A 23,781-nucleotide genomic window follows, 5' to 3' on the forward strand; every position below is an offset into this window, starting at 1 on the left:
ACAGCGGTTAAACAGTTGGAGGAAGAATTTTTAAGGTTGGAGCAGGGGAATATGACTGTGAGGGAGTACACCACAAAGTTCACGGAGAAGGCTAGGTTTGCCGAATTTTACGTATCTACGGAAGAAAGAAGGGTGGAACACTATATTTGGGGATTGAGAACAGCTATCCGTGAATTTGTGCAAATTCAGAAACCGGGTACTTTCCAGTCTGCTGTTGATGCTGCAGAAGGTCGCGAACGTGAGAAGAATCATCAAGGTGAAGACAGGGCTTTGGGGAAAAGAAAATGGGAGGGTACAAATAATGATCCGAAGAAAGGCAAGACTTCAGGGCAAGAACGTAAGGTTGATCAAAGCTCTGGAGTAAATCAATGTCCGAAATGTAACCGTTATCATAAGGGGGAGTGTAACATGAATCGGAAAGTTTGCTACAAGTGTGGTAAGCCAGGGCACATAGCCACAGAATGTAAGACAGGAAGGGTATGTTACGGGTGTGGTTCCCCTAACCATATTAAGTCGGAATGTCCTCAGAGTAAAGGTAACAACAATCAAGGCAGGATAACACACAATTGGTCGACGGATAAAAAGGCTGACATGGGTAGACCAAAAGCTAGAGCTTTTCGCATGACGACTCAGGAGGCTCAGGAGACCCCGGATGTGGTGACAGGTACTTTCCTAGTAAACTCAATTCATGCTTGGGTGTTATTTGATTCTGGTGCAAATAGATCTTTTGTGTCTTCTACTTTTTGCAAAAACCTGGGTAGAAATGCAAAGACTCTAGAACATGCCTTAGAAATTGAAACTGCTGACGATCATTGGGTAGTAGTAAGAGAGGAATATGATGATTGCTCTATCGAAATAGAAGGTAGTGTGCTACCGTTAAAATTAATACCTATAGCCCTAGGTGATTTTGATATTGTTATAGGGATGGATTGGTTGTCGAAAAACCAAGCGATTATAGATTGTGAAAATAGGATTGTTCAAGTTTGGGTGCCAGAAAAAGGAATGGTAAAGATTTACGGTGATCGGTGAATTAAGGACTCTATTTTGATATCAGTGACTAAGGCAACTCGTTATCTAAAGAAAGGGTGTCAAATTTATTGGGCATATGTTCTCGATGCCAAGGAGGACAAGCCTGAAATAACACATATACCAGTTGTACGCGAGTTCCAAGATGTGTTCCCTGATGACCTAACTAGCTTGCCACCGGATAGGAAAGTGGAGTTTCGAATCGATCTTAACCCAGGAGTAGCACCGATAGCTTGTGCGCCCTATCGGTTAGCACCAACCGAAATGAAGGAGTTGATGGCTCAGTTGCAAGATTTGCTCGACAAGGGTTTTATTCGGCCCAGTACCTCACCGTGGGGTGCACCAGTACTATTCGTCAAGAAGAAGGATGGGATAATGCGAATGTGCATTGACTACAGGGAGTTAAACAAGGTGACTATAAAGAACCGGTATCCATTACCGAGAATTGATGACCTATTCGATCAACTCCAGGGGGCAAGTTACTTTTCAAAGATCGATTTACGGTCGGGGTATCACCAGCTGAAAGTCAGAGAAGAAGATGTGTCGAAGACAGCCTTTCGAACTAGGTATGGTCATTACGAGTTTTTAGTAATGCCATTTTGTTTGACCAATGCACCAGCTGCATTCATGGATCTGATGAACCAGGTGTGCAAGCCATACCTAGACAAGTTTGTAATTGTATTTATCGATGACATATTGATATACTCCAAAAGTAAGGCAGACCATGAGCAACATCTGCGCCTAACACTTAGTTTATTGAGGAAAGAAAAATTATTTGCCAAATTTTCGAAGTGCGAGTTTTGGCTTCGAGAAGTCCAGTTTTTGGGACATGTTGTAAACGAACATGGCATCAAGGTGGACCCAGCAAAGATTGAGGCGATTGAAAAGTGGGAACCACCAAGGACCCCATTAGAAGTTCGAAGTTTTCTTGGGTTGGCAGGATACTATAGACGGTTTGTACAAGACTTCTCGCGCATAGCTGCACCGCTAACTACCCTGACAAGGAAAAATGTGAAGTTCGAATGGAAGCCAGAGCAAGATAATGCCTCTAACGTCTTAAAGGAAAAGCTTAGCAGTGCACCCGTATTATCTTTACCAGAAGGCAATGATGGCTTTGTTGTTTATAGTGATGCATCCAAATTAGGTTTGGGGTGTGCTTTGATGCAAAACGGTAAGGTGATTGCTTATGCCTCACGACAGTTAAAGGTTCACGAGCGTAAATACCCAACACATGATATGGAGTTGGCTGCAGTAGTGTTCGCTTTAAAGATTTGGAGACACTATCAGATCTTCACTGATCACAAGAGTTTGAAATACTTGTTCGATCAGAAAGATCTGAACATGAGACAACAACGGTGGATGGAACTATTAAAAGATTACGACTGTGAGATATTATATCATCCGGGAAAGGCAAATGTGGTAGCTGATGCACTAAGTCGTAAGGAAAGAAGAGAACCACCTAAGATTCGAATGATGAAGATTAGCATAACCACCAACTTACTAGATGATTTGAGAAAGAATCAAGAGGAGGCCTCGAAGGAAGAGAAATGGAAAAGTGAAAGGATGGCGGGAGTAATACAATCATTGGAAAAGGATAGTCGTGGCTTGAAGTGTTTCCAAGGAAGGGTTTGGGTACCACGAGTGGGTGAAGTGCGTAACTTACTTCTCAAGGAAGCGCACATGTCAAAGTACTCAATCCATCCGGGAACAAACAAGATGTATTAAGACTTACAAAAATCTTACTGGTGGCCTGGTATGAAAAAGGATATAGCCCATTTTGTTGAAAGGTGTTTGACGTGCTTGAAGGTGAAGGCTGAACACCAAAGGCCATACGGTCAGTTACAGTCAATGGAGATTCCAGTGTGGAAATGGGATCACATCACAATGGACTTTGTGACTAAGTTACCAAGGACACCAAAAGGTTATGACACGATTTGGGTAGTTGTGGATAGATTAACCAAATCGGCGCACTTCCTTCTGATTAAGGAGACGTACCCGTTAGAAAGGCTAGCTAAATTATACGTTGACGAGATAGTGAAACTGCATGGAGTTCCATTATCTATTATTCCGGATCGGGATAGTCGTTTTACGTCGACATTTTGGGGTAGCTTCCAACGAGAAATAGGTACTCGAGTAAAATTGAGCACGGCATACCACCCGCAAACAGATGGGCAAAGTGAACGGACAATACAGACCTTGGAAGACATGTTAAGGTCTTGTGTTATTGATTTTGGAGGGTCGTGGGAAACTCATTTGCCGTTAATAGAGTTTTCCTACAACAATAGCTATCATGCAAGTATAAAAGTCGCACCATATGAGGCTCTATATTGCAGGAAATGTAGAACTTCATTATGTTGGAATGAGGTGGGGGAGAAATAGTTGGCTGGACCTGAACTTGTTCAGCAAACTACCGACAAAATCCAGGTGATTAGGGATAACATTAAGGTTGCTCAGGATCGGCAGAAAAGTTATACAGATAAGCGGAGAAAGCCAATAATGTTTCAGGTCAGTGATAAAGTTATGTTAAAGGTGTCCCCATGGAAGGGCGTTGTTCGTTTTGGTAAGCGGGGGAAGTTAAGTCCTCTTTAGGTTGGACCCTTTTTAATAAAGGAACGAGTTGGAGAAGTAGCATATCGTTTGGAGTTAACAAGGGAGATGCAGGGCATTCATAGCACGTTCCATGTCTCTAATCTAAAGAAGTGTCTAGCGGAAGCCGCCATGGAAGTGCCACTTGAAGAAATTAAGGTTGATGAGAAGCTACGATATACAGAAGAACCCGTTGCGATTATAGATCGAAAGGTTAGAAAGTTAAGGAATATGGAGATACCACTGGTGAAAGTTCAGTGGAAGTATCATAAAGGTTCGGATGCAACATGGGAGACCGAGCGAGATATGAAGGCTAAATACCCTCATTTATTTGATTAATTCAAATTCCGAGGACGGAATTTTCTAATTAAGGGGGGAAGTTTGTAATAACTCACAAAAAAAATATATATATGTAATATATATAATCTGATTATATCAATCTAAAAGAAAGAGGATTAGTTCACAATTAATGGGTTAATTATATACAAATTATGAGGCTTAATGATCAAAACCGTCACCTTGATTAGGCTAGTTAAATATGAGGAAATGAAAGGGTTTCGCCGGTTATAGACTTAGGCATTATATATAGCATGAAAAATCAAGTGGAAACCCCACTGGAATTGTGAAAAAAGACGAAGAATCAAGGGAGAAATCAAGTGTTGAATTTCTTGAAGATTTTCGGAGTGTTTCATGAAATTGAGGTAATGTTACGTGATTTAAGTTTGATATTGTTGTTTGGATAGATTTACATGCATGATAGGTGTATTTTGGTTCCACTTGTTGTCTTGATTCGACCCACACTAGTAGTAATTTGACAAAATCTAAAAATAGAGTTTTTAAAAATAAAACCTGCAACTCGTATGGTCATAGAATTATTGCTAAATTTTTACGGGAATATGTCAACAAAAGGTGGAGATGCTTTGTGGTAATTTTAAAAGAGTTAATTTACATACTTTTTCGAAGATGCGTTATATTCAAAAATGGCAGTAGGTAAATTTGTTTGCGGGTAAAGAAGATGACTGTCCGGGTATATTTCTTTTGGGTGGGTGGAATTGTTTTCCGGTGTTTTAAAATAAATTATTTACAATTTTAAAACCAAAATATAGTAGAAGCTTACTGGTTAATGAAGGTGATTGAATCCAAGGTCATGTGATCAATCCTTGGGCGCATCTCCTTTTATTTCAGTTTTTTTTTTGGGGGGGGGCAAAATGAATCGTATTCTTTTACTTGCTTATATTAATATTTACACAAATGATCCTTACCTTTTGAAAGGTTTGCTGAATCTAACCTTGTGCTTAATAAGCACGCATTTGTTGAAAGAAAAGTTAAGTTCATGAAACTTTAATTTTAGTCCCTGAAGTATTTTTTTTATGAGCTGGGGTCTTATTCAAAAGTTAAATACGGCAACTTCACATGGTCGTATTTTTGGACGCTGTGAAGGTTTATTTATTTATTTATTTTTATTCACTTAATTATGTATCTATTTATTTTATAAGTTCTTCTGAGAGTGGAATTCTATTAGTTTAGCAAATTAAATTAAATATGACATCATACGTTTAGATATCCGATTTATGCAATGTTGGCATATATTTAAGTAAGATTTTACAAATGTCGTAAATATGTTAGTAAATAATTATTGGTGGGTCGAACAAGATATGTGAATATCGGAACCAAAATGAGCACACATAGGATGTTTTTCTAGGAATGTTGCCTTAGAAAAAATTATTGGTGGAATGTAGGGTGCGTGTAGCGTGACAAGCTTTGGTTAAGACCTAACCGCCAACAAGGTGAGTCTCGTGTGAATTTTATGGTTGCTTGCATGAAAAGTTGATTCTAAATTATTTGCAATTATATGTTATTGTTGTTATTGCTATGATTATTTGTGTGAAAATTTTGTGAATTATTTCATATAAAAGGGTGAAAATGGTGGGTGACATATAGGGAACAGGTCTATTTACACGGTCTTATTATTAGTCGTCGTACATGGTGTTAGTACGCGGCGGAGAGCTTACGCTCTGTTTATCTAGCCGTAAGCATATTTGTTGTGCCCGGCGGAGGGACTCCTTCCCTGGAAATGACAGTAGTTCCCTAATGTGTCATCAAGGGTGGAAGAAACGAAAAGATTTATATTGATAAATTGTTGCATTATTTTTATTTTATTGACGTCAATATGCATGAAAACCACGAACTCACTAGGCCCTAGGCTTACCCATTAGAATCTTTAAATGCATGCAACCCAGGAAATAACGTAGCAAGTGGCAGCGGGAATGGAAAGGATAAGGTTCAGACTTGAAGAAGGCGACATGTTTTGAAAAAGACGTGGCGCACCAAGTGTTTAATTAAATTTCTAATTGCTTCCGCTATTATTATTAATAATTACTTTAGTATTTGAATCTTGATTTTTGGAAGTTTTGGGACTATGTTAAGTTATATTTATATTTGAAATTTGGGGTGTTACAAGTTGGTATCAGTGCCAGGTTTAAGCAGATTAGTCGTTGTTTAAACGCCTAAGCTTAAACGGGAGGAGCGGTACATCGCCTAATCTGGAATGCGTCTCGTTTGTAGGTACTATGGATCATGGAAAGGCAATCGTCGATGGTGGGGTGTCAGTTTAGGGTACTAGTAGGTTACTTCCCCACGAGAAGTTGAAGGCCGAGTTAGAGCTCTCTGACTCGGAAGGCAATCTGGAACCAACGACCCCACTCAGCCTCTCTGAACGGGATGAAGAAGACGAGGATGTGGAATCCGAGGTGGAGCCCGAAGAAGATCCTGAGGAGGAGCCCGAAGAAGATCCTAAGGAGGAGCCCGAAGAAGACCCCGAGGAGGAACCCAAGGGAAATCACGTGGAGTACCATGCGGAGCAAAGATACGAAACGTTCCATATGCCTTATGTGGAGTACACGCCAACTAGTCCTGGTACCTATTGGGAGCGACTTTATAAAGATGAAATGCCACAGGCACAGCTCGAGATTCACAGTTTGAAAAGAACGATTGAAGAGATAGATGAACATAGGTCAAGGCTCGTACAGGAGAACCAAATAAGGGTTGATGCTGCTGAGAAAAGTAAACGCAAGATACGCAGGTTGGAACAGGAGGTGTTAGAGCTAAGGAAACCGACTATCACTAAGTTGTGGGAAGGGTTTGTAGCTTGGGCAAAACAAGCCAAGGCCACGACTTACGGATTCCTAGATAAGGTGGTTGGAAGAGAACCACCTCAGGCCGAGGTGTTGGTCATTCAAAGTGGTCCCGGAGATCAAAAAGCTAAAAAGATAAGGAAGTACTTGAAGGAGGGAAAGAGAATATTGAAATATGATGACATCGTTTTTAAAAATTAGAAAGTAGGAGTGAAATGATTTATCCTTTTTTTTATTTTATTTCTCTTGGTTGTTGGCTTGAGTGACTTGATGTGAACAAGATGTATGTCTATTTTTGAAGTTTTAATAATTTGGAATAAAATTGATGTTTGTTATACTTATTGTGTTATAAACATAAATATGTAGTTGATATGTCTTCACGAAGATCTGGGAGGTTCACTAGGGTCACTCCGGAGGAAGAGCGCATCCCAATTGGAGCTTATGTTAGAGCACCAGGAGATGTTCCAGAAACCCCACTGAACCCGAACGCTAGTCGTGGATGGGACCAAGGAAGAGGTAGGGGTAGAGGAAGAGCCCGAGGTGCTGTTACAGCACCGATACCTGTACAATCGGCCCATGGTAGCTCTGGATCCCACCGCGATCGCGGTCGAGGTCGAGGTCGTGGAAGGGGTCGTGCGGCAAACACGATCACTAGAGAGGAGTTGGCTGATGAGATTGCTCGAGCAATTCGAGACACCTTACCAGATGTAGTTTGCTCAGGCACGAGAAGCAATAATGGGTGAGTATGAAGGTAACTTGGGTGGAGGTGAAGAGGACTACGAGTACAGTACACCAAATATAAGTCGTGAACCAAGTATTGCACAACCCACAAGGCATCATGGCAACCACGATCAGCGGGGTTGTAGTTACAAGACGTTCATGAACTGCAAGCCACCCATTTTTAACGGAGAAATTGATCCCGTTTTGTCATCAACATGGATCATGGAGATTGAGGGAACATTCGATGGAGAGGAAACAGGTTGGTGGTATTTGAGTGGTGGAGGTTATGGGGGAAATGGAAATAGAAATGGATATCGGTGGAGAGGAAACCGGTGAACTAGACACATGTACCTCTGGGGTAGGCGATCGTGGAGGAGTGTTACCACGGAGGGACTCTTCAGAGTCAGAACTTTCTTCCTCAGATTCGCTTGAGGAGGAAGCGAGTATCAGCTTTCACCTGGGTTGGGTTTTCCTCTTCTTCAGAGGAGGAGATTGAGCAACCTTGGTGGGTTTGCGTTTCTTCGGAGAAGGGCCTTTTGCTCCCTTGGCAACCTTCTTTTCTTTCCCCTTTTCAGTTTTCTTTCCCCTCGGAGCAGGCCTATCAGCATCGTGAATGGATTTGATCATATCAGGAGTGATCTCTCTAGGGCCAGAGCGACGAAACTCCTTGTAGGTTCTGATGATACGGCTGTCACTTGGAACGTCTCCAAACATCGACTCAGGGATTGAGCCAACAAACTGGAACTTAGATGCATCAGAGACAATAGTCTTCGTAGTATGAAAAGTACCTATCGAAGAGAGTGGAGAACCAGCAACGATGGGAACGAGATACTTGTCCATCACCCATTTGGTGATCAACATCCAGAATCGAGCGTAGGAGATCTCTGAGTGTCGAGATGTAGAGGCAAGGCTCTGAATCAATTGCTGCCATAACACGGAACCATAGTCAAGCTTGATACCGTGATATACCCCATAAAGAATCGTTAGGAAGAGACGAATCGTTCCGTCAGAACCGGCACTGCGTTCCGATAACCCCTTGAATAATACTGTGAAGAACTCGTTCCACTGAGGAGGCAAGCACGATTTCTTGAACTTGGGGACCGTCGTCATGACCTCAGTGTATCCCATGTGATAAAGCATTGAAAACAACTGACCCACTGGAATGGATTCAGGATTAACCCTATATGAATCGGGTTCAAGCCCTAAAAGCGAACATAATCGTTGCTTTGAGATGGATGCCTTGTGATCAAGAATGTCGAAGAAGATTCTATCGACAGACTTATCATAATGAGCTGTGGCGAAGATTTGTGATAAACATTCCATTGGAACAGCTTCAACTTTGGTGAGAGTGGCAGCAAGCGGTGAATATTTGAGGCATTCGATGATCGGGAACATGAAGGCATCATAAGCATGTGCAGTGAGATCGATGATCAGACTCTGTTGAGGACAAATTGGCAGGATGTCGGAAGTGGCATGAACAGAAGATGAGTCCGCCATTGAAGTGAAGAGGTTGGGAGAGATGATGAACAGTAGAATACTCAAATCTTTTCTTGCTCTCTGAATTTTGGGTGCAGTAAAGAGGTAAATAATTGTCGAGGTTACCTTTAATACCGTGGTGAGAAGAGAGAGAAAAATTTGTCCCCAAATCTTCAAGGGAAATACGAAGGGTTTTCGTAGGTGATTGATGTGTGACAGTTGGTAGCCCCGATGATTACGCAAGAAAGAGAATAATTGTCCCGATTCACATGCCTTCCCATCAGGCGCCGTTTGAAAAAAAACGGTTCCACTTCGCACGCCTGTCCTTCAAGCGTCGTTTGAAAATCAAAGCGATTGGACTCCCGGCTGAGTCAGCATCTTATCCCTTTAGACTGAACGTCATCTTAAAGCAGAATGACCACGTGTAACAGTATGAGCCACAATTCTTGTATAAAGACAAAAATTGCTTGTAAAGAATGTAACTAGAATTTTGGAAAATCAAAAAGATTTTCGTGCTCAGTGTGTAAAAGATAAAGAAATAAAGCAACACATATCTGGGAATTTGTGATGTCAGTAAAGACACGAAACTGTGGATCCCGCGCACGAATCACGTCCTTCAAAGTCAAGAGAGACCTTAAAGTGTTTGTTTGGTTTCCCGTTGAATTACGATCAGATACTTATTGAAAAGTATTGGAAGGCATCTTTTAATCAGGCTAATTTGGGTGGCTGTCGCTTCAGTTCAGAATTTCTGATCTTGACATAAGATAGAACTCGACTGAAGTGCTTGTGAGACCAATGTAGTCTGTTGAACAAGCAGGTTTGAATGAAATTTAAGTGGCAGTGTAAAATACGGTATGTGAAATAAAAAAAAAAAACTGGATTTCAAGGGAAGAAATGTTATGGGATTTAACAATATCATAGGAATCACACAAAAAGAAATTAGAGATTTCACGTTACGTCCCCATGGATAAGTTCGTCAATTCGTTAGTGAAAGCTAGAGCAAAGTTGATTGTTCACCGTCAATACATAGTAGGTATTGAATTGTGGGTTTCACTTAGCACGTAGTGGCACGAAGCTAAGATCATGAACACAGAAATTGTGTGACCATAAACCTCAGTGGTAATTTCTGAGAGTCTCAAGGGTTACTTCTATGAGATCGAAATATGATGGAGAAAAATAATTAGATGGTGTAAAGAGACCAAAGTACCTCTGCTGTTAAAATAAGGACCAAGCAGAAAACTCTTATCTGATGTGAGAAGAGAGTAAGGTAGCTCATGATTAGAATAAATATAAAAGCCTGATTGGGAAGACAAGGTTTGTATATACCAAGTCAGTAAGGCGATTATTCAGAATCAGGTGAGGCTTTGGACATATACAGCGGCATGCTTCTAGGGACACCTAACTAATAAAAGGATTTCCCCACAAATATCCACAAAAAAAAAAATTACGAACATAAATAAAAAAAAATGTTTTTGGAGTTTTGGATTTTGAAAACAATAAATAAACAAAATTTGGAATTTTTGATATAAAGAAAGAAAAATAAAAGAAAAAAAATTGACACAAAAAAAAATTTGGAACCGAACCCGAGCGTTCGGTCTATTTCGGTTGCAAAAAAAATGAATTTGAAAAAGAAAAGGACTTTGAAAATAAGAGAGATGAAATTGAGAAAAGGATACAAAAGGTTAAAAACCAAAGAAACTACCTTTGAGTGATAAGCGAAGATAAGTGAAGAGGACCGAACCCGAGCGCTCGGTACATTTCGGCACACACGTGAACCGAACCCGAACGTTCGGTTCATTTCGCTTCCAACTGTTAGTTTTGAGAGGTATTTTTTGGTACTGACTCCGATTCCATCATACCAAGCCCTTGTAGAATTTTATTGAAACTTGCTTCAGGAAGAGCTTTGGTGAAGATATCAGCCAGTTGATCAGTGGTTCGAACAAAGTGAACTTCGACGTTTCCATCTTCCACATGATCCTTTATAAAGTGATACCTCAGTGCTATATGCTTGGTCTTGGAGTGTTGCACTGGGTTATGACAGATCCTAATTGCACTTTCTGAATCGCAATATAGTGGGATCTTTTTCATTTTGAGTCCATAGTCACGGAGCTAGCTTTGGATCCAAATCACTTGAGATGTACAGGAGGGACTTGCGATTGTAACAACCCGAAATTTTTGTATCAATTATTGTAACTCTTTCATAGTCCAATTCGCGAAACCAATCATCATTCCAAATTCGATTTCCAATCTTCCGTATAAGTAAGTCACTTATTAGTACACATTTAAAATGACTTAATGGGTGTCTTAATACATCTAGAAATCAGTTTAACACCCAACTTTAGTGATCGGAATATTTCTAGAAATTACCGTATCGGGTTACGGTAACTCAATCGGGTACGACCAAAAGCCTCGTCTAACGCCGGTATCGGGTAGAATTCCTCCGTGTCCAAAACTTAAACACTATATAAACATGTTTAAGACTCCATTTGAAGCCTTTGGCCAATTTCTCACTAAAGTTTCACAACCTCTCTCCTCAACCCAAAATCAAGGTCCAAAACAAAGAATTAAGGCTTGAAATCAAAGAGGTAACACCCCTAACTTGTTATTCAACCTCTTTAGCCTTCATTTTTGTGTTTAATTTGTGATTTGAGACCAAGAACATGAGTTTACGGCCAAGGAACTAGCTTGGGCCGTAAACTCCTACCAATGGGGTTTTTAAAAGCCCTAAAACCCCTCCTAAGCAATGTTGGACAATAGATATGGCTTAATGACTTAATGGAAAGGACTTATAACATTTGAAACATTAATTTTGAGCCATTTGAAGGAGTTTACGGCCAAGGCATAAGCTTGGGCCGTAAACTCATATTTATGGGGTTTTTGAGCCAAATAACCCTTCCAAATCATAGTTGGGACTTAGATATGACCTTAAGGCTTGCTAAACTAGACTTGGAACACCTTAAACATGATTTATGGGGGACAAAAGTGAGTTTACGGCCAAGTCATATTCTTGGGCCGTAAACTCCACTTAAAAGGGGGATTTAGTGCCTTTAAACATGTCCAAATGCCTTGAAACTCAACCAATGGCCTTGTGGTAAAATCTAGATGCATCTAAAAATAGTTTAAGGGTTTGAAACATATCAAAAGTATCATTTACAAGAGTTTACGGCCTAGGAGCATACCCTTGGCCGTAAACTCATAAAACCATGTTAATGATGCATCAAATACACTCAAATGACTTGTATAAATTTCTAGAATCACATGTGATTGTTTTAAGCATCAAAAACTATCTTTTTCATGGCTAAAGGAGAGTTTACGGCCTTAGAACATACCTCTAGGCCGTAAACTCCAATAAATGTGTTAAATGATGTTCTAAATTCATAACAAGGCTTGGAAAATTAGTTAGAATCACATGTGATTGTCCTATGAAGCTCAAATCAGTTTTCCTAGGCCATAGGTGAGTTTACGGCCATAAACTCTTATGGGGTGGCCGTAAACTCCCTTTTAAGTGTTGTAATTTCATTCAATTAATTCCAAGGCATTTTAGAAATCCATTCCAACAATCCCCATGTCCATTTAAGCCATTTAAACACCCAAAACCACACCCACTTGAGTTTACGGCCGTAAACTCATGTAGGTGTGTGTTCAATGGTTGTAAACTCTTTTAAATGTTTACTTTTGGAGAGTAAACTCAAGTCCCAAGTCCCTAGTGCCATTACATGTCCGAAGATGTCACCCGGGTCACTCCAAACGCTCGTTTTGAGGTGTTTAACCTCATTGGAGTGTGATGTCCCATATGATTAGTGAATGTATCCCTAATTGTATATATATGGACATTATTGCATTTTACATAGGGACATCGCGAGTAATCAAACCCCGAACCAACGTCTAGTATCCAAAACCGACACATTTCCGAGTCCCCTGAGTTCATACCCCTACTTTTTTCACTGTTTTTCACTGTTTTCAGGGGGGAACACAAGCAAAGTACAAGGGTTTTCTTGTACTCAAAACTTATTTTCATGTGTGTGTGTTTCACATTCCATATGCTTTTAATACTGATACACGAGTGGAGGACTACACCCATAACCAGAATCTCTGGTATTTAGAGAGCGTGACTTGAGTGTATAGATCTATACGGGGCTTACTACCCCACACCTGGCTGCTAGCTACAGCTGAACCGAAATGGTTCAAGGGTGACGAAAGTCATAAGGATTGTGGACTACTTATTGCCACAAGGTTGTGGACTACTTATTGCCACAGGTTCAATTTTTAGTATGGTTATGGAACTCGCAACTAGGATAACAGAGATTTACTTATAGTAATAATGAACCACATACTACAATTTTACAGATAACCAGGATTCGGTTTACATCTTTTACATCTTTTACATCTTTTACAAATGATGACCAACATTCAGGAAGGTATGCGACCTTCCTGGGAAATCTTGTACATAACCAGGTTTAATAGAATACATCTTTTACATTGAAAACCAACATACAGGAAAGCATGGGGCATTCCTGGGTAACATACACATAATCAGAAAAGAGTAACCAGCTGAATAACATTACATCTTTTACAATAACTACCCTTCAGGAAAGTATGGGACTTTCCTGGGAATACACTGATACATTAAAGACATAAAACAATGAATTGGATAACTAAACCATACATTTCTTTTATGAAACAACAACCAACTTTTAAGAAAATATGGGATTTTCTTGGCATGTGTTACATTTTCAGAAACAGAAAGGAGACATAAACATTTTCACGAAACTGCTTATGAACTCACCAGCGTTATGCTGATTTTTAAACCGCTTGTGTTCTCAGGTCAACGATAGTACAGATACCCGAAGACTTACTTGGTTCAGGATCGTGTGCGTGCAAGGCTCGTTCATTTTGTTTATATATATACTATATATCACAACTGTACAAACTTTACTTTTGGAATAACTGTAAAACTTTATTATGTAATGTAATGGTTGCTTTACTTTACTTACTATGTACATTGGATTTGATACTCAACGTGGAGTCAACCCCGGAAATGTTTCCGCCTTCGGTTTTCGGGGTGTGACAGCGATGTACTCTGCTTCGGCTGTAGACAGAGAAACACATGTCTATTTCTTTGATTGCCAGCTAACCAACTTCCCATCTAGGAATTGGCAGCCTCCAGTGGTGCTTTTCCTGTCTAAACCACATCCTCTAAGGTCTGCATATGAGTAGGCTTGAACAAAGAAACCTGAGTTTGATGGATACCATAGACCGAGAGAGGTGGTTCGTTTCAGATATCGGAGTATGTTTTTCACTGCTAGCATATGTGGTTCATGAGGATTCGCCTGAAACCTAGTACAATAACACACAGAAAACATTATATCGGGCCTGCTAGCTGTCAGATACATCAAGGAACCAATCATCTGGCGGTATAGCGTTATATCGACTGCCGGTTTTTCCAAGGATGGTGTGAGCTTGGTGTCGAACGCCATTGGAACTTTGACCTTAGAGTCTCCCATCATGCCGAATTTAGCAAGAAGTGTCTTGGTGTATGCTTCCTGGTTGATAAAGATGCCTTCGGGTCTGTCACACCCCCAAACCTGAACTGCGGAAACGTTCGGGGGCGGATGACTTCATGTGGTAGCGTAACAAATGAATACATAGTAAAGAAAGCAATACAACCATCATATATATAATTGAAAGTTTACATTTGTCAAAAGTTACATGTTCAAAACTCAATTACAATATAATGTCAAAAATACGAGATTAAACTGGCGCCGCAGCATCCCTTCATCAAAAGCGAAATGAATACCTGAAATTTACTGATTTCCTGGGACATACAAGTAATTTTGAAAGAGTAGATCAGCATTTAAGCTGGTGAATTTCATAAGTATTTAAGTGACAATGTTTGAATGAAATGAAATGTTTTATCTTTGTTTGTTTGTGTTTAGAAAATCCTATATTTTCTACTAGTATAATAGTAGCCTTCACTCAAGACCAATGTTTGTTTCCAAAATGTATGTAAATGTAAAATAACCAATGAGTTCGAAAACTTTGTAAATCAATGCATTTTTAATACCCCTTGTGAGTTTTATAACCATACTATTGACTCTGAATGCCTATACACAACGTTCTTCAGGCGTTGGAATGTTATGACGTTTGTCACCCTAAACGGTGGACTGCAGCTAACAGTCAGGGCGCGGGTTGTCAAGCCCGTATAGATCTATACACAAACACCATGCTCCCCCTCCAAGGGATTCTGGTATATAATACAGGACTTGAAATGTGTACTCGAACGTACAGGAAGTTAGTGTCTCACAAATCCGTGGTATAAAAACAGATCTACTTGTTAAAATGTTACGTTTGTTCTTGTATACGAAAGTAAACTTCTTGAACTATGTGTTTCTAGTACATAAGAGTTAGAAATCTGTTCATAAAACTATACCTATTATAGTTTCCAAAAAGTGTGTCTTGTTTGTTTAGAAATATTGAGAAAAGGAATCACTTGTTTATGAAAGTATAGATTTTTGGTGTAGAGTCTAGGATAGACAAGAAAAATCTAAGAACAGTTTAGTTTATACATGCATTACAACAACATTATATTTTAAAAGGTAAAATGTTATTGTGACATATGTTATATATATATATATAAAAAAGTTCCTTTAAATGTTTATAAATCGCATATTATTTGAATATATAACAGTATATAAAAGAGTTTCTTTATGTAACACACGATAATACTCGTGTGTTTTCCTTGTAATCCCCCCCTTGAAAGCATATAAAAGTATTTAGAATAATTAAAAAGGTTGATTAAGGGGTATGAAACTCACTTGAAAGTGTTGGAGATAGCGAGATGGAAAACCGGGCAGAGTTTCGTCTCGGGAAACGGATTTTCCTCGGGATTCTCGGGAATCTCGGGAGTATAATCGACCTTCTGGACTTGATCCAAAAAGACCAGAGCTTTGGGTTTGAACGGACACGGAAAACGAGGCAAAGTTGAGAGAGAGAGAAGAGAAATGAACCCTTTCTTTGGAAACCCTCGCATCCTATTTATAGTAAGGCTGGTCTGCCTCGGTACGCGGGGCGTACGCTCGTACGCAGCGCGTACGCGTACGTCATGCATGACCGAAACCTCGACTGCCTCGGTTCGGATGGGACGGGTTGCTGGGTACGCGGACCGGATGGGACGCCGGGTCGGATGGGACGTCGGGTCGGACGGGTCGGGGCTTCAGACGGGTCGGATGGGTCGGTTTCTTCGGATAGCGCGACGTGGACGATCAGAGGCCAATCCTCTCGGTTACGCAGGGCTTACAGGGGTACGCAGCGCGTACCTCGGAGGAGGATGCTGACTCCCCTTCGGACAATATCCGAATTTTGAATTAAATAAATTATTAATTTATTTAATAAACTTCAAAAATTCATATCTTCTTCATACGAACTCCGTTTTCGATGGTCTTTATATCCTCGCGTAGGTGAGACTACGCTCTACAACTTTCGTTTAGACTCCGTCGGCAAATTCCAAAATTATTTTTTTATTATTTATTAAAAATCCATCGTGTTTAAGGAATTTCTTTGAAAAATCTTAACTTCTTTATCTGATGTCGATTTTTGCCAGACTTTTTACCGCTGGAATACCATTGTCGAGACCTTCGATTCTCGTTTAGGTCATTCTGGCCAAAAGTCGCTCGATTTCCGATTCGAGTTTTTAGTTGTCTGTTGCTAATTCGAACTTGAAAAAAATCATAACTTCGCTTTATGAAGTCGGATTTGGGCGTTCTTTTCACGTACGATCATGGTTCAAAGACATTTAATCATAGAAGGAAATTAAGTAGAACTTATTTATACATTTTATTATGAAAGTAACTTTTTATTATTCAGAAGTGGTTACAATACTTGACCCATTTTGGTCGTTACAAAGAGTTGAAATATCGGGTTGTCACATCATCCCCCCGTTAGAGAGAATTTCGTCCCGAAATTTAAAGTAGTAAAGATACTAGTGAACATGAAAGAGATGAGGGTACTTTTGTTTCATCTGATCTTCGCGTTCCCATGTGAATTCGGGTCCCCGCTTGGCGTTCCAGCGAACCTTCACGATGGGTATGCGACTTTGTTTTGTTTGTTTGACCTTTCGGTCCATGATTTCTACTGGTTCTTCCACAAAGTTGAGGCTCTCGTTGATCTCGATCTCGTCGAGTGGAATAACAAGAGTCTCGTCGAACAGACACTTTTTCAAGTTTGAGACGTGGAAGGTTGGATGGATGTTACTAAGTTCGCGCGGTAGGTTAAGCTTGTAAGCCACAGGGCCGATTCTGGCAAGAATCTCGAAAGGCCCTATGTATCTTGGATTTAGTTTCCCACGCTTTCCAAATCGTATTAAACCCTTCCACGGTGAGACCTTTAATAAGACGTGGTCTCCTACCTGGAATTCCAAAGGTTTCCTCCTTTGGTCAGCGTAGCTTTTCTGTCGGTCTCTTGAGGCTTTCAATCGTTCACGAATCTGAACGATCTTCTCTGTTGTTTCACGTATGATTTCCGGACCTGTGAGAGTGCTTTCAGGAACTCTTCCTCTAGCTAACTGGGTATCGCCAACTTCAGTCCAGCACAGAGGGGATCTGCACTTTCGACCATAGAGGGCTTCAAACGGAGCAGCCTTTATGCTTGTATGATAACTATTGTTGTATGAGAATTCGACAAGGGGTAAATGAATATCCCATGCCTTTCCAAAGTCAATCACGCAGGCTATCAGCATGTCTTCTAAAGTTTGTATTGTTCTCTCACTTTGTCCGTCTGTCTGTGGGTGGTAGGCTGTACTCATGTCCAGCCTAGTTCCCAGGGAACTTTGTAGTGACTGCCAGAACCTTGAAGTGAATCTACTATCTCGATCGGAGTTAATGGATATCGGAACACCATGCAGTCGCACTACTTCCTTTAAGTAAGTTCTTGTAAGCTTCTCCATTTTTTCAGTCTCCTTGATGGGTAGGAAATGTGCGGATTTGGTCAATCTGTCGACAATGACCCATATGGTATCGAGTCCACTTGTCGTCTTGGGTAACTTGGTTATGAAGTCCATAGTAATCCGCTCCCATTTCCATTCCGGTATCTCTGGTTGTTGTAGTAGTCCTGACGGTTTCTGATACTCGACCTTAACCTTAGCGCAAGTAAGACATTTACTCACGAAGGTAGCAATTTCTGCTTTCATGTTAGGCCACCAGTACAGATTCTTAAGATCCACATACATTTTATCTGAACCCGGGTGAACGGAATATCTTGAGTTGTGAGCCTCGGTCATGACTACGTTTCTGAAACCACCATGATTTGGGGTCCAGATTCGCTCCATGAGATAGTAGGCTCCGCCACCCTTGACTTCTAAATTCTTCTCCATTCCTCGCAGGGATTCACCCGCCACATTTTTAGGTTGCAAAGCTTCCATTTGTGCTTCCTTAATTTGTGTGGATAAGTGGGAATGGATAGTTATGGTCAGAGATTTGACCCTCCGACCAGTGTATTCCTTTCGACTGAGGGCGTCGGCTACTACGTTGGCCTTGCCAGGATGATAACGAATTTCGCATTCGTAGTCATTTACTAATTCGACCCATCGTCGTTGGCGCATGTTGAGTTCCTTCTGATCGAAAATGTGTTGAAGGCTCTTGTGATCGGTGAAAATAGTACTCTTTGTTCCGTATAAGTAGTGCCTCCAGATCTTCAGAGCAAATACCACTGCTCCTAATTCGAGATCGTGTGTCGTATAGTTCACTTCGTGTGTCTTAAGCTGTCGGGAGGCATAAGCGATAACCTTCCCTCTCTGCATAAGAACACAACCAAGTCCTTAATTTGAAGCATCGCAATACACTACGAAGTCTTCTATCCCTTCGGGGAGGGATAGTATCGGTGCGGTGCACAAGGCCTGCTTTAGTGTCTGGAATGCCTTCTCTTGTTTCGCTTCCCAGTCAAAGGCCACACCTTTCTGGGTTAATGAAGTAAGAGGTTTCGCAATGCTCGAAAAGTTCTTTATGAATCTGCGATAGTAGCCACCTAGACCTAGAAATTGACGAATTTCTGTAGGTGTCTTTGGTGCCGACCAGTTCTCAATAGCCTTAATTTTGGAGGGGTCCACGTGTATACCTTCCTCGCTAACAATGTGACCTAAAAATTCGACTCTTCTAATCCAAAATTCACATTTAGAGAACTTCGCATAGAGTTTCTCCGTTCGCAGTGTTTCTAGGACTTTTCGTAGGTGTTGACTATGCTCTTCCTCACTTCGAGAGTAGATAAGTATATCATCGATAAAGACGATGACGAACTGATCCAAGTAAGGGCGGCATACCCTATTCATTAGGTCCATAAATACTGCTGGTGCATTGGTTAATCCGAACGGCATCACCACGAATTCATAGTGTCCATAACGAGTTCGGAAGGCTGTCTTTGGAATGTCCCCCTCTAGAACTCGTAATTGGTGATATCCGGATCGCAGGTCTATTTTGGAGAAGTAGTTCGCCCCTTGAAGTTGATCGAATAGGTCGTCGATACGGGGTAGAGGATAGCGGTTCTTGACAGTAAGTTTGTTCAGCTCTCTGTAGTCGATGCACATACGGAACGATCCGTCTTTCTTCTTTACAAACAAGACCGGTGCTCCCCAAGGTGAGAAACTTGGTCTTATGAATCCTTTGTGAAGGAGTTCATTAATTTGACTGGAAAGTTCCTACATCTCTGCTGGTGCAAGACGATAAGGCGACTTCGCTACTGGGGTAGCTCCTGGAATTAAGTCAATTCTAAACTCGACTTGGCGTTGCGGTGGTAATCCTGGTAGTTCTTCTGGAAAGATATCGGGAAAGTCGCGTACTACCGAGATGCTCTTGATGTCCTTCAGTTCTTGACTTGTATCGACGATGTGCGCTAGGAACGCTCGACAATCCTTCCGCAAGCACTTTCGAGCTTGGATGCACGAAATGATGCGAAGGTTTGCACTAGATTTGTCGCCGTAGATAACTAATGTTTCGTTGTTAGGGAAGTTAAGACGGACTGCTTTCTCAAAGCACATGATGTCGGTGTGAAGAAGACTCAACCAATCCATGCCGACTATGACGTCGAAACTTTTAATTTGAACCGGCATGAGATTGATTGGGAAAGAATGGCCGTCTAATGTTAACGTACAGCCCATGTATATGCAATTTGTGTTTTCGGTTTTTCCATTGGCCATCTCTACAGTGAATGAATTTTCTAACTTGCTAGGTTTAGGTTTAAGTAAATGAATAAAGTTTTGACTCACGAAGCTTCTCTCCGCTCCACTATCGAATAATATGCATGCGTATGAATTATCGAGAAGGAACGTACCAGCAACTATAGTTGGGTCAGCTACAGCTTCGTCGTGGCCTATTGCCAAAACTCGTCCTACACCTCCGGTGCCTGCTGCCTTAGGACAGTTTCTCTTGTAGTGGCCCACCTCGCCACAACCGCAGCAAGCCTGCCCTACACCCGCACCGGGAACTTGAGTGATCGGCTTTGCGGGTTCCTTACAGAAACGGGCTGTGTGTCCTTTCCTGCTGCAGTTGGCGCACTGCATATCTCGACAAGGTCCATGGTGGTGGTAATTGCATTTGGTGCATTTTGGGAGGTTGCCTATATAAGGCTTTGTTGGGTAGGTATTTGTAGGGGCTGTAGCAGGTACAATGGCAGCATTTACTGACACCAGTTGTTTCTTTGCGGATTCTTGGGAAGACCCACCCTTCCCTTTAATCCACGCTCTCTTCCTGCCATTGTTGTTGTTGTAGTTGTTGTTGTTGTTGTGTCCTTTCTGTGGTGCTGGTGCAGAAGTGGTTGAGTTCTGATGACCTCCGTAGTCGATCAGAGATTGTGCCAGTTCCTTAGCACTTTCAAAGGTGTCAGGTTTAGAAGCTAACACGCTTGATCGCATTTGGGGCGTCAGTCCCCAGATGTACCTTTCTATCTTCTTGCTCTCGGGAGCAATCATATCTGGACAAAGGATTGCCAGCTCGCAGAATCTGTTGGTATAAGTAGCGATGTCGGTACCCACCATTCCGAGAGTCCATAGCTCGTGTTCAAGCTTTTGAATCTCCCCCCGTGGGCAGTATTCTCTCATCATCATGGCCTTCAAGCTCTCCCAGCTTATGGAGTTTGCCACGATTAGGGTAAGTACTTTAACGTGGCCATTCCACCAAGTTAAAGCTTTATCGAGAAGGGTGAAAGTTGCAAATTTGACCTTGTTGTGCTCGGGGCAGGAGCAGATTTCAAAGACTGCCTCCGTCCTTTCAATCCACTGCCTCAGGGCCGTCACACCACCAGTACCATAAAACATTCGGGGCTTGGCATTAGTGAAGTCCTTATAGGTGCATTCTCGAGGTGGTCCATGACTCTCGCCATGGTTGGATGGGTGTGTGCCAGATCCCGAGCCATTAGCACTTGAGTTATTGATCTGTGACATGGCAGCTGCCACCGCTGCGGTGACTGCTGCTTGAAACATTACAGCATCAAATTGGGGTGGTGGAGGTGGTATAGGTGCTTCCTCACCGTTGTTTTGCCTTGGGTTCCTACGCGGAGGCATCCTTCAACTATAGATTGAAAAGACAAGGATAAGAATTTTATAGAATGGAAAATGTATGTGTCTCATGAACTAAATCGCTATAGTTCAACAACAGATGATAGTATGAGTCTTAAAATAGAAGAATGAAAGTTATTTGTAAGACTGAAGGTATGAAACAAGTATTTGGGTTCACAAAGACCATTCAAGGTTCGAACGAAATACTTAACATAGTAGTAATAGTGCCACTTATTTTAATATAAAAGTTGTTACAACGATCATGAAAACTTGACCCCTATTAGGGTCTCCGATTACAAAGTTCGAGAAATTTAAAGACTTTTAGCCGAGGTCCTAAGCTATAACAAAATTTGAGTCCTTGACAAGCACTACTTGCGTCGATGGTTGCGCTTGGAGCTTGACTCCGTATCTGATTGCTTTGACTCCATTAGACGCCTATCGAAAGCGGCTTGTTGTTCCCTTAGTTCGGCGAGGGCTGCAATCATTTGCGCTTGAAATGCTTCAGCTTGGAATTGGGCGTTGTCTTGCATCTTGTCCAGCCTACGGATGTCAGAAGTGTGAACCTACACTTCCACGTTGATATCCCGGAGTCGACTAGCTTGTACTCCAGACTGATAGGACTGATTGGCTAACTTACCCACCATTACCGGGAGTGCTCGATCAGCCGAACCTCCACCGCGGACATCATAGAAGTCCCGGCACATGCCGTAGGGAGGGCGTAGGTTTTGCTGTTGGCTCCAATGGTGGAGGTGACTTCCCCAGACGGGAGTCGGTCCTTGAAAGTTCCTTACGAAGACGGGAGGTTGAATGGGTGGTGGATCGATAACTTCCGGCTCTGAGTCGGTACCGGAGTCATCACCCACTTCTATGGGTTCCTCGTCCTCTTCGGGATCATCTTCGATCCATCCTCCGTTGCCTTGGTTGGGAAAGTAGGGGTCGCTAGGGTGGTGAAATCCAGCCATTTGATTGTACGAGAAATAGGGTTATAAGAATTGAATAAAGTCGGAACATGTAAAACATGTAAGTTAAACTAGTTTAGATAGCAAATACTCCTATAGTATTTAAGCTCTTGTGTTTGATTCTTGTAATGGTTTGGTAAGGTTTTGACTTGTTGCTTACTACGATCATTCCTCGATATACGTTGGTCCAATCTTGGGCAAATATAGTTGATCACGCTATATTTGTCCAAATTCTGATTACATATATCGAGTCTTAATCGTAGTGTCAACTTGTCTAAATACTTGTATAGTTGTATAACATGAAAATAGTTTGTGGTATGCATGTAATTGTACTTAAATGAATTATCAATTTAAGTTGAACGAAATGCTGCTTAAGTGTAAAAAGAAAATTTGTTTTGTCAGAGAGTATTAGTCCCTTAAGCATTTATAGTTTGTATATCTTATGTGGTTCGATATACTTAGTTCACTATAAATATTGCTCTGATACCAATCTGTCACACCCCCAAACCTGAACGACGGAAACGTTCGGGGGCGGATGACTTCATGTGGTAGCGTAACAAATGAATACATAGTAAAGAAAGCAATACAACCATCATATATATAATTGAAAGTTTACATATGTCAAAAGTTACATGTTCAAAACTCAATTACAATATGATGTCAAAAATACGAGATTAAACTGGCGCCGCAGCATCCCTTCATCAAAAGCGAAATGAATACCTGAAATTTACTGATTTCCTGGGACATACAAGTAATTTTGAAAGAGTAGATCAGCATTTAAGCTGGTGAATTTCATAAGTATTTAAGTGACAATGTTTGAATGAAATGAAATGTTTTATCTTTGTTTGTTTGTGTTTAGAAAATCCTATATTTTCTACTAGTATAATAGTAGCCTTCACTCAAGACCAATGTTTGTTTCCAAAATGTATGTAAATGTAAAATAACCAATGAGTTTGAAAACTTTGTAAATCAATGCATTTTTAATACCCCTTGTGAGTTTTATAACCATACTATTGACTCTGAATGCCTATACACAACGTTCTTCAGGCGTTGGAATGTTATGACGTTTGTCACCCCAAACGGTGGACTGCAGCTAACAGTCAGGGCGCGGGTTGTCAAGCCCGTATAGATCTATACACAAACACCATGCTCCCCCTCCAAGGGATTCTGGTATATAATACAGGACTTGAAATGTGTACTCGAACGTACAGGAAGTTAGTGTCTCACAAATCCGTGGTATAAAAATAGATCTACTTGTTAAAATGTTACGTTTGTTCTTGTATACGAAAGTAAACTTCTTGAACTATGTGTTTCTAGTACATAAGAGTTAGAAATCTGTTCG

The 23,781-nt window shown here is 41.1% G+C and overlaps 1 protein-coding gene across 1 annotated transcript; it reads left to right on the plus strand.

Moving 5' to 3' along the window:
• The first annotated feature begins 7,117 nt into the window (after positions 1 to 7,117).
• LOC128128017 (uncharacterized) lies at positions 7,118 to 7,802 on the plus strand. Its single transcript, XM_052766778.1, has 2 exons — positions 7,118 to 7,485; positions 7,580 to 7,802. The coding sequence occupies exons 1-2, from the start codon at positions 7,118 to 7,120 to the stop codon at positions 7,800 to 7,802; spliced, it is 591 nt and encodes a 196-aa protein (XP_052622738.1).
• The last annotated feature ends 15,979 nt before the right edge of the window (positions 7,803 to 23,781 follow it).

This window comes from Lactuca sativa, chromosome 8 (genome assembly GCF_002870075.4).
Source record: "Lactuca sativa cultivar Salinas chromosome 8, Lsat_Salinas_v11, whole genome shotgun sequence".
Classification (NCBI taxonomy): domain Eukaryota; kingdom Viridiplantae; phylum Streptophyta; class Magnoliopsida; order Asterales; family Asteraceae; genus Lactuca; species Lactuca sativa.

Bases quoted from the DNA above. Each gene is read 5' to 3' on its own strand.
- LOC128128017 (XM_052766778.1), top strand. From the start codon at position 7,118: ATGTCTTCACGAAGATCTGGGAGGTTCACTAGGGTCACTCCGGAGGAA. The intron at 7,486-7,579 runs GTGAGTATGAAG...ACAACCCACAAG, and splicing joins GGCACGAGAAGCAATAATGG to GCATCATGGCAACCACGATC.